At 37.7% G+C, this 18935-nt stretch overlaps 2 protein-coding genes across 8 annotated transcripts in view; both read right to left on the reverse strand.

Moving 5' to 3' along the window:
- Positions 1 to 11293, reverse strand: part of si:ch73-40a2.1 (tyrosine-protein kinase receptor TYRO3) — a 32028-nt gene extending 20735 nt beyond the window's left edge. The window contains exons 1-2 of one of the 2 annotated variants that reach the window (XM_040141361.1): positions 10929 to 11293; positions 374 to 435 (exon numbers count right to left, since the gene is read on the reverse strand). In XM_040141361.1, coding sequence (XP_039997295.1) covers positions 374 to 435; positions 10929 to 10944 — 78 coding nt within the window. In that variant the 5' untranslated portion in view covers positions 10945 to 11293. Of the gene's footprint in view, positions 1 to 373; positions 436 to 2478; positions 2675 to 10928 lie in introns of those variants that run through there. The other variant, XM_040141360.1, reaches the window with a different exon arrangement.
- Positions 11294 to 16558: 5265 nt separating this feature from the next.
- Positions 16559 to 18935, reverse strand: part of ehbp1l1a (EH domain binding protein 1-like 1a) — a 54106-nt gene continuing 51729 nt past the window's right edge. For all 6 annotated transcript variants that reach the window (XM_040140596.1, XM_040140598.1, XM_040140597.1 and 3 more), the window contains one exon: positions 16559 to 18811. In XM_040140596.1, the coding sequence (XP_039996530.1) occupies positions 18718 to 18811 (94 nt within the window). In that variant the 3' untranslated portion in view covers positions 16559 to 18717. The remainder of the gene's footprint in view (positions 18812 to 18935) is intronic.

Below are 18935 nucleotides of genomic sequence, written 5' to 3' on the forward strand. Positions count from 1 at the left end.
TACTCAAATTGAAAGCCTGGTTATTCATTTACTGTAATAGTTGAATAACATCTTGGTATTTAAATTACATTCTGTCCCAATTTCTAACCCAATCCTACATTTTTATGATGAGCTACAAGCCTCTTCCATGTGAAAATATTCACCTTCCAAAATCCATATTATGCTTTACAATGTGTTAAATGCCCATTTAAATGAGTTAAAAATGTCATTAATAATATATTATTATATTAATAATTAGATCAAAGAGTTAGTATGAACTTGTACTATCATTATCCAGCATTTATATTTAAACAAAAGCAAAAAAAACCAAATAAATATAATACATGATGCAAGCCTATTATGAAGTAAAAACTTGTCACTTAACCAAACTTACTTCTGTGTGTGGGTCAGAAGTCCATCTCAGTAAGGCCTGTTTGTCAGAACTGAAAATCTCCACTAAACAGAGGGGACGAGAGAAAGTCAACACTGTTATTCTGCTAAATCACGCTGGACTTTCTAAAATAGATATTTTCCTCTTTCACTGACTGAGCTGGTACAGTCAGAAATACACCAGCAGCTCATTTCAAGCAGCACAGATTAAAAAAAACTCTAAATCAGGGCTGCATTCACTCAGCATAACGCTACTCGATTCCACACAAAAATTCCGTAATTTCCTCAGCTATCTTGTCTTAATCAGGGTGGTGTTAGTGTTTGTTTCCTCTTTCTTAAGAGGAACATAAAATACAATTATCAGCACTTTGACAGTGTCAACAACAACTGAAAATTTACAGGATTCACAGTTGTGTTGGATTGCATTAGGTGGTACAGGTGTACCTAATAATGTGGCCACTATATTCAGAGTAATTTATATTTCTATTTTAAAGTCACATGACTAGTTGATGGATTTTATAAGGAAACCCCATAACAACTGAAAACATCATAATACCATCAGCTGAAAACACTCAGGGATTAAAGGAGGTTATACTGGAGAAGAGCTGTGCGACTTCATTTTGATGGACTTGGATTTATTGTTTTTTATAGACTTTGCAATACGTTTACATTATCTCACAATGGTTTTGATTTCTCTAGATATTTTTTAAGGTAATACATTAGCATCGTCTCTGAGTAGTTTGGATTCACTCATGATATTTTTTTGGCAATATTTAATAAGTCAATATTTTTGCATTCTTTTGAAGTTAGTATTTACATTAGGTCATGTCCATTTTTATAATTTTATACAATTTTTTGCTTTTTACAATTGCACTTTATCAGCTCATACTTTTAACATCATGTTCACTGGGGTTGAACCACAGATGGTAGATTATAAATTCAAACACCTTGGAAAGTAACTAGGCAAATTTAAAGTAAAGTTAAGTAAAGTAAAACACTGCTAAGTGTAATTTTTAGAAACTTTACGTAAGGGAAATATTGTACGTTTTACTCCACTACGTGTATCTGACAGCCACAGAAAGTTGCTACTTTACATATTAAAATGATTAAACTTTGTCATACAAAACCAATGATTTTATAGCTTAAGCAATGTCACACGTTAACCTACTCAACAGTATATGAAGTAAGTAAAATTAGCTCCACTTTGACCAGCTATATTAAAATGTTTCTTACACGGTGATGCAGCAATAATAACAAACCAACCAAGTTTTAACTTTTGGTAGTACTTTGAAAGTACATTTTGCAGGTAACACTTTTAAGTGCAGAACTTTTATTTTAATTATAATTATTTACTTAGCAGTAACAGTATTTTTATACTGTATTATTTCTACTTACTGACACACTTAATTACAGGATCTGAACTTTTCTTCTACCACTGCCTTTTGCACAAATGAAATCACTCTCTTAATATTATAGTCAATATAATATTTGAACAAGACTGTACCAGTGTGGATAACATCATCGTACCATCAAAGAACACAAAACTGTTGAGAAGGAATAACTACTGCAGGCCAATGCATTTCTCACTTCGACTCCAAACTCTTACCACAACGTAAACCACAAATATTCTACTGATATAAATCTTACGAAAACCACCAGTGTATTGAATCAAATCATGAATTTGTCAAACTAACTATTATTTATATCTTTTCCCACCAAGTAACTCTGAATAGGTTAGCTGAGCCCCAGAGCAGTATTTCATCTAAAAAACTAACTAACTAACTTTATCTGAGGGGATTTTTATTCTCATTCATTAGTTAAGAATATAGTAACTGTCTATATAGATTGTATGTGTAGAGACAACATTTAGAAGATGGACAAAATGTTATAAATATATATTATACATAGTACTTTTTGTCACTTCTAGTGAATTAGAACATCAGTGAATGGTCCCATCCTTTCCTGGAGCCCTTACTGATAACTCCACTGGAATGTGCTTCAGAGCTTAAATACATTACACCATCCCATGAGCATCTTAAATTTTTATATAGTAATGCAATAGGAACTTTTTTTTTTTCCATCCTTAATGTAAAAAACCTGAACACTCACCCTCCTCTGCTGGATATTGTGTATCACAGCCAGCGTCCCACGTCCAGATCCACAATAAGACTAAAGTGGGCCAGACAGGCAACAGTATAGTGTTACACACAGCCATGTTTTAAGTTTGCTTTAAGTCTGTATCATAATCTCCTGCTGCCAGTCCTTTAATCCAACCTCTCAGTCAGCTTTCAGTCAGTCAGTGATGCCTGTGTACATCCAGCAACGCTATCGCTGCTGAAATTAGCTTCCTTCCTCTTGAAAATATGCTTCCTCCCTATGGAACTGTTGAGTTCCTGTCATTGTGGAGTCAGAGGCTGATGACCTTTCCAAGAAACCACATATTTGCGACCAGATTAGGTTTTCTGTTAACATGATGAGGAAATGTTGTTCGTTTAGGTCGCAAGTCACAAACACGTTGATAGTGAACTTATCAGTAAAATGTCCACAGGCAACATATTTGTTTGCCTCCAAAATATCTCATCTTGCAGCACAACATCCACCTGTAGTGACTTTTTAAGGTTCTGATTAGACTCTCACAGCTCTTGGTTAAAGTTAGTGAAAGATCCTGGTCTGGTTTAATACAGAAAAAGTTCACAGTGACTTCAGGCACAACATGTTTATTTACATTTAAGTAAAACCATCATCTTCCCCGAACTTTAACCGAAGTGACTTTGTTGCTTAAACCACAGATGGGACTATTGTGAACCCGGGACCCTCGTGTAACAGGGGTCATACGCCCTCCATTCACTCCAACCACCTTTGGATGCTCTGCGGCTGTTGTTAAATGTAGCGCTTCGTGAATTCAAGAACCTACGTTGCTTCTGAACATGAAGAGAGGAATGGCCATCTCAGCCATGCGACAAGCAAACAAACATACAGGATAATTTAAGTCATCTTCAGGCCCAGTCACTACAGAAAGTGGCACGATGAAATTCAACAGTGCATCTCTGTGAAATGCTCAAAGCTTGACAACACAGGGCTACCCACAGAGCTTGTTGGTGAGCGACTGCTGTTAGCAAGGTAATGGCCTACATGGTAGCGAGCTGGGAACTGCTAGCACTACTCAGTCACATTAGCTTCTGTCTGTTTTTTATAGTAGCTTTTTTTTCAGGACTGTACATCGATTCCTTCAGAGGAGTTGTTGAAGAGGGAAAAAAAAACTCCAAGCTAGCTTGTTTGATTGGCTGCTAATGTGACAGTTTATACAGTTTATTGAAAAGACATATTTGTACCATCGACCCTTGTCTCCTGACTCTTTTATGAAGCAGTTTATATTCAGAGCGAGGTTATACAAAAGTGGATGGTGCATAAAGGCTCATAAGCTACAACAGCTTCCTCCGTTTTGGACCCGCCAGCCCTCCATTCCTTCAACAGTCAAGACTGTCAACGCAGTTTGTTACTGCTGTAGCAGCCCCTTGGCTCGAAAAATCAGGATGCAGAGAGTTTCCAACAGGTGCTTTTGTATTTATTTTCTTCCTCTTCACATTGAGCACCATGAAAAGTATGTAGGGGTAAACAAGAAATACAATACTTGTCTGTAGCTTTAAAATTCACACATAAATCATGAGACCAGTGCATTATAGCAAGCTCTTTAAATATAATCTGTAAAATGTTACAAATGTGAAACATAATAACAATATACCACACCACAACACTTCTTTCAAATAAAACCTATAGAATTTATGTTCACAGTTAGGAAAAATCTCGTAAAAAATAATATTACATAAAACATCACATAAAAAATAACATTACACCAGGAGAAAAAGTGGGGGATTTACAGATTTTTTATTAGGGGAAATTTACAGGCCGTGTTTGCAACTTAGTGCCTTTGTTGCTAGATTTACCACAAACCTTAGCTACTTTCTGTAGAAGAGAAATGCCAGCATTGCTCCGTGAGTGCAAGGTCGGGCTTCATCTTCGCAGGCACACTCTCTAATTGTCTCATTCAAGTAGAGTCATAGTCATAGACAGAGAGTCATAGCTCCAGTGATCCATGTATTCCTATAGCTCTCAGTAGTGACAATTTCATGAGCTTCTTTAATGATAAAATTCAAACTATTAGAGAAACAATTCATCACCTCCTGCCCTCAACTGGTACTGACTTATTTTCAAACATAGGCACCTTAGAACCAGCAGTGCAACCTGATAGACAGCTTCTCTCCCATCGACCTTTGCCAACTAACTTCAATAATGTCTTCATCTAAACCATCAACTTGTCTCTTAGACCCCATCCCAACTAGAAGTTTTACCCTTAGTTAGCACCTCTTACTAGATATAATCAATCTGTCTTTATTAAAAAGCTATGTACCACAGTCCTTTTAAACAAGCTGTAATTAAACCTCTTCTTAAAAAGCCTACTCTTGATCCATATGTTGTAGCCAACTATAGACCCATATCTAACCTTCCCTTTCTCTCTAAGATCCTAAAGAAAGTTGTCGCCAACCAGTTGTTTGACTTTTTACATGATAATAGTTTATTTGAGATTTGAGATTTTCAGTCAGGATTTAGAGTGCATCATAGCACAGAGGCAGCACTGGTGAAAATTACAAATTACCTTACTGCATCGGACAAAGGACTTGTCTCTTTACTTGTCTTCTTAGAACTTAGTGCTGCATTTGATACCATTGACCATCATATCCTATTACAGAGACTGGAACATTTAATTGGTTTTAAAGCAACCGCTCTAAGCTGGTTCAGGTCCTATTTATCAGATCGATTTCATTTTGTGCAGCTTAACGATAAATCCTCCATATATTCAAACGGTTCTGTGCTTGGACCAATTCTATTCACTCTATATATGTTTCCTTTAGGCAATATTATTAGGAAAAACCCCAAAAACTTGCATTGCTATGCTGGTGATACTGGTGAAACTAATCAGTTAGCTAAACTTCAAGCCTGCCTTAAGGACATAAAGACCTGGATGACCAGCAACCTTCTGCTGTTAAACTCAGACAAAAGTGAAGTTTTTCTGCTTGGCCCCCAAAACCTCAGAAACACCTTATCTAATGGTAAAGTTATTCTAAATGGCACTAAACACTGTTAGGAACCTCGGAGTTCTCTTTGATCAGGATATGTCCTTTAACTCTCACATAAAACAAACTTCAAGGACTGCCTTTTTCACCTACATAACATTGCAAAAATACGGCAGATCTTTTCTCAAAAAAAACACAGAAAACTATACCATGCTTTTGTTACCTCTAGGCTGGATTATTGTAATTCCTTATTATCAGGCTGTTCCGACAATCTTTAAATACTCTCCACCTGATCCAGAATGCTGCAGCACAAGTACTGACAGGAAATAGGAAAAGAGATCAAATTTCTCTTGTGTTAGCTTCTTTGCATTGGCTCCCTGTAAAATTCATAATAGAATTTAAAATCCTCTTTCTCACCTACAAAGCCCTTAATGGTCATGCACCATCATATCTGAAAGAGCTCATAGTACCTTACTACCCCATTAGAACACTGCGCTCCCAGAGGTCAGGCTTGCTTGTGGTTCCTAGAGTCTCCAAAAGTACAATAGGAGGCAGAGCCTTTAGTTATCAGGTTCCTCTACTGTGGAACCATCTTCCAGTTTTGGTCCAGGAGGCAGACACCCTCTCCACATTTAAGAGTAGGTTTAAAACTTTCCTTTTTGATAAAGCTTACAGTTAGAGTTGGCTCAGGCTTGGCTTGAACCATCCCCTAGTTATGCTGCTATAGGCCTAGACTGCCAGGGGACTTCCCATTATGCACCGAGCTCCTTTCTCCTCCTCTTCCTCGCCATCTGCATGCATTCATATGGCATCAATGCTCGTTACTAACTTGACATCTTCTCTCTCCCGTAGTTTTGTGCTTTCTTGTCTCTCTCCTCTCCATTCCTGTCGCTTTCTGCAGGTATTTCTGCCCCTGGTGCTAGAGAGTCTGGATCTGTGACTGGAAACCACCCACTGCCCCAATGATCCTGCTCAACACCCACTGCTTCAATTATTATGATTATCATCTAGTATTACATTAAGTTGTATTAGTACTATTATTCACCCTATTATTATAACTATTAGTTTTATCATTAGTCTCATCATTTTTACACCTCTTTATCTTATACGTCTACTGTTCTAGGTCGTCCCCCCCTCTCTCTCTCTCTCTCTCTCTCTTACCCCAGCCAGTCAGGCCAGACGGCCGCCCACCATGAGCCGGGTTCTGTTCAGGGTTTCTACCTGTTAAAAGGGAATTTTTCCTTGCCACTGTCTCCATGTTCTTCCTCATGTGGGAATGTTGGGTCTCTGTAAATATAACTATAAAGAGTATGGTCCAGACCTGCTCTACATGAAAAGTGCCATTAGATAACCTCTGTTATGATTTGGTGCTATATAAATAAAACTGAATTGAATTGAATTGAAAGTGAATATTGGACGTACATTTAGCAGATGGACACAAGTGCGACTCCAGTTTTACTAATGTTGCTTTATGTCTGCTGGATGTATAGGAACTTTTTGCTAACATGTTAGTCCCTAAAAATGTATAGGTAATAGGATTATAAAATGTCATTGTTGTGTTTTCAGCCTGTTTTGCTTCCTTCAAGTTAAATTATTGTTGAGTCCACCCCAACTGTAAATAGTGTGTTCAATAACTTCAGCATTATTTGTAGAAAGATAGAATTTCAAAGGTAATAGAGAGTGATGTGAAAAACTTCCTGAAATTTTAAAAACTATCTGCAACTGCATTGCGTGGCTTTGATTGAGGTAAAACTAAACCCACGGAATCCATTTAACCTCAGTTACATGTCATTTTATACCATTAGGGAGGAAGTTGTAGATGATCACTACCCTAGAAAGAAACCAGCACTACTGCCATACTCAAGTGAATAAAAATACTTCTGGGACCATCTTAGAACTACAGCACAACTTGATTGGGTTGAATGTTTTCCTTAATCTTCTGTGAAGAACATCTGTTGTTTCCACCAAATACAAAAATTTTAAATATGGTATTAGCCCCCTTCAACAGTTACAGTATTTTAAATATTTAAAAGCTCACAAATTGAAATCAGTCTAGGGTTAGAGGGGCCTTAATTTAAACATGGGTTTCAGAATAAATATGGCTAAAACAATAGGTTTAACATTTTAATTGAATAAGATGTTATGTTAAACTTTTATTTTATTCTAGTCGGTATAACCCATTTCAGAGTACTATACAAAAGTTTTTTCAACCCCAAAATCCTTTTAGTCCAGTATTGGTCAAGAATTTCTCATTTCCTCTTTCTATCATTTCTTTCTTTAGAGATGCTGACATTCAGGAATTTCTGCTTTCAAAAGTTAATTTTAAACGGCAATGAATCACCCATGATTAAATGAATAAAAGCTAGCACTGCAGAACTGTTGAAAAACAAACGTTAAGTTGCTGAAATGAATTGATTGAATTTGATTCAAATATAAAATGTTTTGATATGTGATTAGAATGTTTCTTAAATAATGATGGAACTGTGATGATTTTTCACGTATACATTTTCAGCACCAATATTCTTTCTTAGTTTAATATGACACCAATAGTGTCATATTAGTTTAACTTGAAGGGCTTTGCAGAAAATGAGTTCATGTGAAAGAGATTTTGCCTTGTTAATTTATGCTGATTGTATTTGCAGCTGCAGTTTCTCTGTCATCTAGACACTCATCATATCATAGAATAAAAAACATACCATTCCCCATTACAAAACAGAACTACAAATTTCATCAAATAAATTTTGTCAAAATTTTGAAGCTGCATCAGTCCTTTTTTAATAACAAAGACAAGACTCTCCTGAGCTTCTTAGCCTCTTTAATCTCACTGTTTTGGTTTACAACCACAGATTTACCATGGGGTTGATTCTCTTTGTTCTAATCAACCCTGTTTTCAGCAGCAGCAGGAAACAGGAAACAACTTTGACATCAGGGTACCACTCCTGAAAGAAGTCCAGGAGGTTCTGAAGAAGGCAAGATCAAGCTCAGCTCTTGGAGCAAATGGAATCCCTACAAGGTGTACAAGAACTGCCAATTGCTGCTCAAGTGACTCTGGAAGGTCCTGAGAGTCATCTGGAAGAGAAGAAATATGCCGCAGCAGTGGAGATCTGCCAAAGGAGCCTGGATCCCTAAGGAAGAGGATGCCAAGAGAGTCAAACAATTCAGGATAATCCTACTGCTGAGTATGGAAGGAAAGAACTTCTCCAGCATCATGGCAAGGCCACAAAAAAAGACCGAAACACCCGATGACCCCAGTGTGCTCAGGTGCATCAGAAGATCGAAGAATAGTGCTGCAGTTGCATCACTTGGCCATCACTTGACTCTGTCATCTATTTTTTTAATGTGAGAACATTTCATTTCACTAATTATTTATTTACAAGTTTCTTTCATTCATTGACTAATTTTGAGTTATTTTTCTCTTCTGTTGTGTTCAGTACCAAACACACATATTCCTTTCATCATTACTGTTCATATAGCTGTATATCTTAAAATATGAAATGTGTATATGAATCCGACAGCATAAGCCCTCTATGCTTGTGTCTTTCCTTACCTAACGCTGTGTCGCATATGTCATACATACATATGTATAAACAAGATAGTATTTTTGTGGACTAAGAAGCTTTTGTAGAGCCTAGCAGAAGGGTCTTGATACTCCAGTAACTCTACCTGAGAGGTAAGGGCGTGAAGAGGCTGTGGCTTAAGTAGGTGGAGTCATTCATGATGCTGATGGCCTTCTGGGGGCACAATGCTTCATGGATTTGTTTTATGGGGGGAGAGAAGCACTGATGATCCTCTCCACTGTGATCCACTCATACAGTTGGATAGAGGGAGGCTGACCTTCTTAAGATGACACAGGAAGTCGAGACATTGCTGTGCTTTATTTGAGAGTGCTCTCATGTGTGAGGTCCAGGAGAGGTCTTCTGTGATATGCACTCCTAGGAACTTTGTGCTGCTGACCCTCTCCACATTGGTGCCATTGATGGTCAGTGGATTTTTACTTAATGGTCAGTAATATCAAAAGTTGTTGCAAAAAGTTCTGCCTATCAGAAACGCTTATTATTCCTGAGAAAGAGAATACAATTTTTCAAGCTAAATGAACACAAAGAACGAATCATTATTTTGACAGGGTCAAATGATCATTACATCAAACTTTTCTCCGAAGAACACTATATGGCCAAAAGTTTGCTACTACCACTTGCCAAATACTGTAGTGTATTTTTGGTTTTATGCTTTGTTTCTTGGTTTGAGCAAGACTCTTTAGCTCTATGGGGAAATCGATAGGGTGGGGGGATCAAATTGAGAATTTAATCAACAGCATTGAAGTTGAAAACAGTAACTAATTAAAATTTCAAATGCATTATTGTGTGTATAGAGCCTAAGTGACAAGGTGGAGTAGCCTGTTACTTTTGTGCCAGGTTGTCGGGGGTTCAAATCCCAACCGAGCATGAATGCCCTCTCCTCGCTATACTATTCAATAAAGCTGAAAAGCCCTAGTTAATGTCTCAGAAAATAGACAGCAGTGATTGGGGGCTTCCATCTACAAAAACAGACCAATTTATGTAAATTGTAAGGAAGGAATTGTAAGGATTACTGAAATTTTTTTAGTCCACACTTAAAAGATTTGATTAAAAGATTTAAAAACTGACACAGATGTGCATGAGCTTCCAACTTTCTCTGTAGTGATCATTTTACAAGTAAATATAGTTGAAATCACAACACAGCCGTTGTCTTTAACTTATGTGTCTGGTGATTTTGTCAGACAACGTCACGGTTATAAAATCAGGATTTTAGCAGGGCAGAGCAGCAGCTTGGAAATGGCATGGAAGCGACTGCTGGTTAACATGTCGTCTTAATGGGCCGCGTTTCAGTCAATATTTCATACTTGTTCTGTTGTCTGACAACAGAAACAGAAAAACATGTAAATGAAAACAGCTTTAGTGGGAATTCAGCTGCATTAAATTACTGTATATGTGATCACAGAGAGTAGGAGAGAAGCAAAAAGATAAAGGGTTGAAACCAGCTGACACTAGGCAGAATACAAATGCTACACAATGACATCATGATTATGCTAATTAGTGTATTATATCATCTAGTCACATTTAGCTACTTTTCCAGCAGGCTTTAGCTACTTTCCATTGCAAATAGTTGTTTACAGCAGTTCCACAACAGTTTTCAGCTACTTCCTTAATTTTGCACATTGACCATACACGGTCCAGCCATATACTAGCTTTTGACCTAGTCTACTTACATTACCTTGTGCACTTTGTGTATCTTGAATTGCCCTATTGAGAACCCCTCTCTGGGCACAGGTTGCTCTGTGCATTATTCTGGGATTTCTACAGCCATACTGCCTCTTAGGGCAGACATCATCAACTCTGAAGGAAATTTTTAAAAAATCATAAAAATTAACTACGATTAAGTAATTTCCATCATATTTGCATTAAATAATTTTCAAAACATATTACAAATTACAAGTTGTTATACATTTACCTGTACTCGGGAGCATCAGCTATCCATCTGAACTCACTTCAAGTTTGTCTTTGGTTTGTTTTTCCATGTTTTGCATGAACTTCTGATTTATGATGACACTGTGAAGATGGAAGACCAGCCTTAAACATGGCATAGCAAGTATCTGTCATAAGATAGCACCCTGTTTCTTTATTTAGCTTCTAACGAATTCACATTACTGCACAGATCAGATACGATGTTGAGGCTGCACAGTATTTCCTCTGGTTCAGTCTGGCTCTTTTGGCGAAAGCAGTCATACGGGGAGTAGCGTTCTGAGGACCCTGTAATGGGATGTGGCCTTTGAAATCTGTCTCCTGATTTGTCACCTTTTTGAAGGTAGGTCTTATTCCTCCTTAACAGAGGATTTTTCAGCCAAGGAAGTTGCACTTTCAGAGTTTTGTCTTTTGCTGCCTGTATGTTTTCCTTTGAAGCCTCACAAAGCCTTCTATAATGAGGAAGTAAAAACCTCTGTTGTGTTCTGTTGTTGGTTTGTCTTGCAACACGACTAGCAGTATCAGTAATGTAGATGTTTGGGTTTCTTGCATCTTCTTGCCACAAAAGTGGGGAACAATAGTATACAACAGAGTCAGTGCAGGCCATGTGCAATATACCACTTAGATGGAGACAACTGATGATTACTGATGTTACCAATACAGGAGGAGCTATTGTAAGATGCAAAACATTGTTATAGTCATATTTAATTATTCTCAGCTCTCTACATACAGTGGAGGTCAAGGGGAAAGCACTACAACCTAACAGACTATGTAAAGATGAAATAATTATCTAAATGATGTATCCTTTTGGGATAAGCATGTTTTATGGAAATTAAATAAAACTTGCATGTGTTCAAACAAGTATGTATTTGTACCTGCAGCTTTGCAAACATTTTGTGATAAACATCCATGTAGAGAAGTATTTCCTCAAGTCATATTCCATTTCAAAGCAAAACGTCACTAGAGTGTATAACCCTTCACCCAACAATATACATATTGAGGCCTCTCTGTTGATTTTCAAACTACTATGGATAATGAACTGTGGCTTCTAAAATAACATTTCTGCAAGCTTCAAACTTTTTTTTTTAAATTACTTCTTCTCTTTTTCAACACAAATACAACTTGTAGCCTCAATGCATAAGTATTCACGTACAAGGCACATCATAAAACAACCTCCAGTTGGCATCTGATATTGCCACTGGAGGGTTATGGCCACATCTGTAGCAAAAGAATTTGTATGAATTGGCTGTCAGTGCAGAGTAGTAGAAAAAACACCTGCATATGGTGTTGTGGTGGATTGTGATGTTGAGCTTAAGTTCCACTGCACTGATGAACCATCCGATAGCAGTGGTTAAATACCAAGTGATTTATTGTACTGTATTTACAACATCATAATCCGCAAAATACTGCCATTACATGTTGGTAGGTTGTCTCAAGAAAAAATCTTATATTACCTTAAGTAAATTTGTCATGAATGAACATAGCTGAAGGGTAAGAAACACCGTTATTGTAATTGTGGAATCCAGTCAAGTAATTCTGAAATCTGACAGGGGTTTCGCAGACGGGGCAAGGTTTGATGTAGACATGGACACATGATCTGGTGACTTTTTTTCACCCACTGAATAGATATATATTAAATACCGTCTATATCCAGAGTTGGAACGTCATTGTTTTGCTGTCACAGTTTAACATAAGCCACATCCTATTCAACATCTAGCATAACCTTTGTGAACTGTAAGAATCCTGTAAACTGTTCCCTTTTTTGTTACAATTTACTCTTCTGACAGATCAGGTGGTGTAGGAGCTGGACAGTAAGGACACTTGGTTTCCTCTGGTGAGAACTTATGGGGGATGGTCTGTGCACTGTGTTGCATGTCCTCTGGCAGTTTGGGAGGCATCCTTTTGGAGTTCCACATGTATTCAACTGTATTTCTTATTTGCACTGAGTGTCCATTTTCCATTGCCGGTGTCCATTGTAACTTTTGTCCTTCCAAAAATGCACTAACCGTCTACTTTTGATGTATAAACTGAAAAGTAGACTTTATGTGTTCCTTAAAATAGACTGGGTAGACACATGTAGATCCATCTTGTGTGGCTTTTCGATTTGATTGACTTCATTCCTCGTTTGTTGAACTGGAGATCAGCCTCTTTTCAAACATCTCCTTAATGGAACTAGTCTGTAGCAGAGGAGGTGGTTGTTTGGGCTTGGAATACTTTACTCTATCAAGATGCATGCATTTTCTGCCAGTGGCCATAACCATACATTCTCTGCAGCCCAGAATTTCACAATCAAGGATCTGCCTACCTAAGGACTTGCACATTTGAATGATGGTACAAAGGGTCCAGATTTGTCCTGGGCTGTAAAAAATATTGCTTTGTCATCAACCAGGACTATTGGTTCTGTAACCTTCTGATGTTTTTCCAATTCATTATTTCTCAAGGTCGCTGAAAGGACACTGAAAGGATTTGGTCGTTTGGTTGACAGAATCCACTGGCTTCCCTATTACACATGTCAATCCTTGAGAAAAGGGGGAAAAATAAATTATGGGCTATAAGTGGCAAAAAGTTTTCTCAAGTATTAAGCATGTCATGTCATGGCAATAAACCATAAAAGAATCCACTGTGTGGACAATATATAAAGTAGATGTAATACTTGGTTAGGTATTTGGCTATAACCAAAAATATACAAAACCTAACACCTCACCATTTTTCTCATTACAGTATAGATAAGGATGGATAAGTTTCAGTGCAACGTGTAACACTAATATAATAAAAAATATTCAGTAATTGGGCTTTTAAGGCATCAATTCAAATTTATCCTATGGGGAACAATTGGGTTTTATCTTATCTTAAAAAATACCCTTGAGGAATTTGTTTTCCAGAAGAATCAACTCTGTCTATTGAGGAAAAGATTTAAATTACAGTAACTGTATAAAAATTCTTTGAGCATAGCATTACTTTAACTAGACCTCTAGTTCCTGACATTTTGTTGAGATACATATAAAAACTTGAGACTTTCTCAGTGAGACGGCCGTCACTATTGTTTACTAAACATGTAATACTGGTAGTATTGCTTCATCATGCTGAGGCACACTTACGATATGCTTGTGCACTAACAGCAAGATATAGGCCAACTTTGAACTGTTGGAACCCAATCTCATAACTGGATCATCACTGAATCACTGGTCTGGACAAAAAAGGCCACATAACGGACCAATGAGTAACTGTTCCAGACCACAAGAACCATATGGACCACCGGTTCATATTTATAAACAGTTAAATAAAAAAGCTACTCACATGCTATGCATAGATAGATAGATAGATTACAATCTAGGTATTACCACACAAACTGCGATAAACAGTACAAAAATAGTGACCATTGTCAGTTGACAGACTGGACAGACCACTGAGTTGGCTACAACTCGGCTAACAGCCTTGCCAACACAGCCAGACCACTCCACAGAATACTCACAAACTGGTCCAGACCACTAGCTTCAGCTCCCCTAGCGGTTGTAACCAGTGATCGGTGTTAGCGACCGTGGTGAGTGGACAGACCACTGAATTGGCTACAACCCCCTCTCTCTGATTTTTAGAGTTTGCAAACACCAGGGCACAGTGAAAGGAGCTGGTTATCTGGCTGAGAAGTTGGAGGCGTGCAGCCTGCCGCCTGCAGCTCTTCACCTAACAGCTCACTGTGGCTGCTCCTTCACGTTACATTACTCCCTGCAATATTTCACACTGATCCAATTTTCAGAAACGCCCAAAATGTAGACTCATTCGTTCAACACTCGTTCTGTAGACTCATTTTTTCGTTAAGTGCTAAGCTCACTGACAAATGAGGTCAACTCATGTTTCGCCATTTAAATGCTTTTGATGTGAAGCTGGATTAGTAGGGATGTTCAGTTGCATTAGCAGTAACTTAGTACAGCATTTTTTCCGGTAATGTCGCCACAGACATCCAGTTCGTTATAATGCAAATACATGATATTGCAGTACTTTCATCAGTGGACCATAGGCTCAATCAGCATTGTCTTACCACATTGAGTGATAGATAGGGATTTAACAGACATTCATTAAAATGAAAATCTTCAAACTTGACAATTTAACCTCATATGCCTTATTATTAATATTCAGTCTTCTCTTTCAGATTAATAAACAAATATTTTAAAACCAACCAACCTAAATTCAGACAAAAGTGGTAAAATTAGCTATTTCTCAAACTGTCTCATAACTTTCTTTGCAGGCCTATACATCCATGTATGTCATGTATATCTTAACTCTGGTAAACAACCTGACTTTTCATCATTATCGGTTATCTGTCACACCCACCGTCATGTTCATCCTCACCTGAAGCCATGAAAGTCAACAATTGGATGTTTTCTTTTTTTCACCTTACATCTGTTTAAACCTGACAGGGTGGTTTTCTTCTTCTTCTTGCTATCCGAGTGACATCTCCAACATTCAGTCAGGACTACAGTAAGAGTGAACAAGAAAGTACAGTGGATACTAGGTGAGGAAAAGTCATGAAACAGATCATTTGTTAAAACTGTCAAATGCCTCAAACATTTGGTGCCAGGTCAGTTCTCTTTGAAGATCCTTGCCTTCCATGAATCAAACTTGGAGTTACACTCTTGTGCACCTTTGTATTCAGCAGTCAGACACTGCCCAGCTCAACAGTGACAGATGTTACTCCTGTTTCTCTGTCTATGTGAAGGTTCACAGTAATGAAGCCCAGCTGAATCCTCAGCCATGTCAGTGGAATCAGGTTTAGAATATGCACGACTCGATGGAGAATGCATCCACAGGTACTGAACACTCTGCTGCTCAGCCGGAGGAGGGACTTCAGGTTAGAATACTCATCAGTGGAGAGAGAACATGTCAGCTGGGATCAGTGACTCTATTCAGCATTTTCATGTGTCAAACTAGCAGCCAATGGTGAATCAGTGAATACAGGTTTTGGCTGCAATATGATTCACTTGAAAGAGATTGTGTTTACTGATGACCTCTGTGAACCCGACAGGTCAAACTGTTAGTGCCAGTAGTATAATCTCTGCAAGCTGCTTCAATGCAGGTAACATGATCACTCTCGATGAGCTGCTCTGATATAAGTTAAATGGTACTTACTGGGTTACCAAACATATGGCCAGTTTCCATTAAGGTGATATTCCTTCATATGTCATGTATACAGTGCTATAGATTACCACAAAATTGTATGTCCCATTTTACATGAGCTGCAATCAGCTCATATGTTCAATATCACTGTACTGACATCCAATCACATGTCGACTTCAGTGTGTTAAACACATTTGCAACTAATTAAACTTAATCAAAGTCAAGAACACAAATTAAGTGCCACAAAAATCAGCTGGGACTCTCATGCCACCTGAGGGTCTGGGGCCCCAGTGGACAGTTACCCTCATAATCTGGCCTTCTTTGGGCCCTACAAAATCTGGAAGTGGACTGTAAAAACTACAAAGTTTAAGCAGTTTAAATAGACCAACATCAACCTTCTAAATCCCATTTTGGATAAACCGTATATGAATTCATATACTAATAGAAATATAATGCAATAGATTTAAAGATTTAAATAAAAAGCTGCACAAGATGTCTAAAGGCATTCAAATCTTTTGTATTTTTAAAACTTTACAAATAGTGCAAATTGTAACATAAAACCACAATAAAAACTTTCCAACAGCAAACCTTTTGACAAGCTGTAACTAATTCACACAGGTGCTGGTCAGAGCTACAACAACCAGCAGTATGGCAACATGTGAACTGCAAGCTTTTACACATAAAATAAAACCTCTCAGGTGCAGAAATGTCCCTGCCTGTTACACAATTTGCTTGTAGACAAGTAAAAACATGTAACTTTTCAGTGCAAAAACAACAAAGTTTCCTTTAATTTTAGGAAAAGTTGGTAGCGCCACATCACTTTTAGCAAATGTTAATATTGTGCTAATGAGGAATTGGTTTTTATCATGCAGGAGCAATCACATCTTCACCTTTCATTTCAAAAAAACTGCATCTGCATAATGTCAAAGTTATTTCCCACAATATTTCCATTATTCAAATAGGAAAATAAAATACCTTTAAATACCTAAAACTTATCAGAGAATTTTCCTAATTTGTGGCAACAAAAAAAAAAAAATCCTACATGTACAAGTCTCATGGAAATGTTCCTATTCCTATTAACATTTTCTGCACAGATGGAAGTCAATTGCTACAACATTGAGCAATATAAGCTTTGGTTAATATACGTACTAATAAAGTAGACATACATGTGTGGCTACTTCTCTAGTTGATGTTTTGAATAATCAGTAAAACTTTACACAAATCCAATAAGTTAGTTAGAAGACTGATTTGGATCCTGCTCTCTTTGCCCTTGCATCTCATTGGCACCCTCATCCCATCTGCTCCACTGAAGAAGTGGTCATACAATATGAAAATATTTCAATATCTCAAACACTTAAGTCGGAGTGCATTAGATTTACCTTTCTACTTTACAAATTGCCATATTTCTAGCTTTGAGAAAAGATAAAGCAAACAACAAACTTATGCAAACACAAGGGCTGAGCGACATGACCAAAATTAAATTCCTATGTAATCACCACAACCAGTAAATCTGCTCGTAGCGACAAAGTAACTTCTTTACAGTCAATTTGAACGTAGCACATACTACAGTAAGGCAACTGTGGTGAAAAAATTTTATGTTCAAAACGTGTAACTTCCTCTGAGGTTAGACCAACATTTGTTGTTGACATACAACAACACAGGCTCTAACCATAATCAAGTAGTTTTTAAGCCTAAACTTAAGCAAACCTTAGCCAGATCAGCAGCCGCACATATGAATCATTTTTGGTCATGTACTGCTTATGGAAAGCACTGACAAATGATATTGTCCTGCTGATATATGCTGGTACATTAGTGGTTTTGGAAGACAATGACAAAGCATATTTTTTACTTTTTGTGTATTACTTGTTGGGGCTTTCGCATCCTGTCACAAGTAACAGTTATCAGGAAACAGTGAATCCTTGTCATTTTGGATGTACTAGCACAAGATACTGGTTATGAGCAGGTCCAATCTAAAGCATTACTAAAATATTGGTGTCAGTCTTCAAGAACCCACAATGGTCAGCCCTAATCTCCCATTTTTAGCAGTTCAAGTCTGTACCAAATTTTGAATCAAACCCACCTACATTCACAGTCACAATCTGTAACAATAATAATTGAAAACACAACACAGCAACTGCAAAGCGAACAGTCCAGTGGCACAAGCAGCACTCCGAGGCACTAATGCCACTTCCGCTGAGTGGGTAAAAATTTCTTGGTGTTGAACATCCTGTAGGGTTTGGTAAATGGATGATGCATTGAGTATGTGGAAATTACACTGCCCAACACAATCACCTTGATCTTTTTCATAAAAAACAGCCTAGTGACACATTTTAAGACACTCAAAAGGGGAAGCAAACTAAAAATAACACCAATTTTAACACATTTTTCAGAGCCTTACTCGGGATTTAGACCATCTGAGTCTACATTGGAAATGCAATGCCACCTCATACTGGTTCAGTGTGTTTTCTTGTAGAAATAAGCTCCTTGGATAAGCTATGTTGACGGTCTTGGCCTTAACGACCTCTTACTGCTGACTTAAAACCACACCACTCAAACTGTGAGCAGGTGAAAGAGGACCAAGCCCAACTGTCCTATTCTTGGTTTTGTCTTGATCGTCGATCTTTCAGATAGGTGACCCACCATTTCATGGCCGGAGGTAGATCAAATCACTGCATAACACACTTCTCTTTGTGCTGTTTAGCATACTTCCTCCTCCGCTGCTCCAGGCCTCGTTCAAGACGCTCGTCCTCCTCCAGAGCTCTGAAGAAAAGGATAAAGGAGAGTCACAGGTTCTCTACAAAAGATGTCTTACAGATTTATTAAACACTCTCTGTCTATCTTATACATGTCTGACGGAACAGATATACTTCTACTTTAAGAAATA

The sequence above is a fragment of the Xiphias gladius genome, chromosome 12, assembly GCF_016859285.1.
Source record: "Xiphias gladius isolate SHS-SW01 ecotype Sanya breed wild chromosome 12, ASM1685928v1, whole genome shotgun sequence".
Classification (NCBI taxonomy): domain Eukaryota; kingdom Metazoa; phylum Chordata; class Actinopteri; order Istiophoriformes; family Xiphiidae; genus Xiphias; species Xiphias gladius.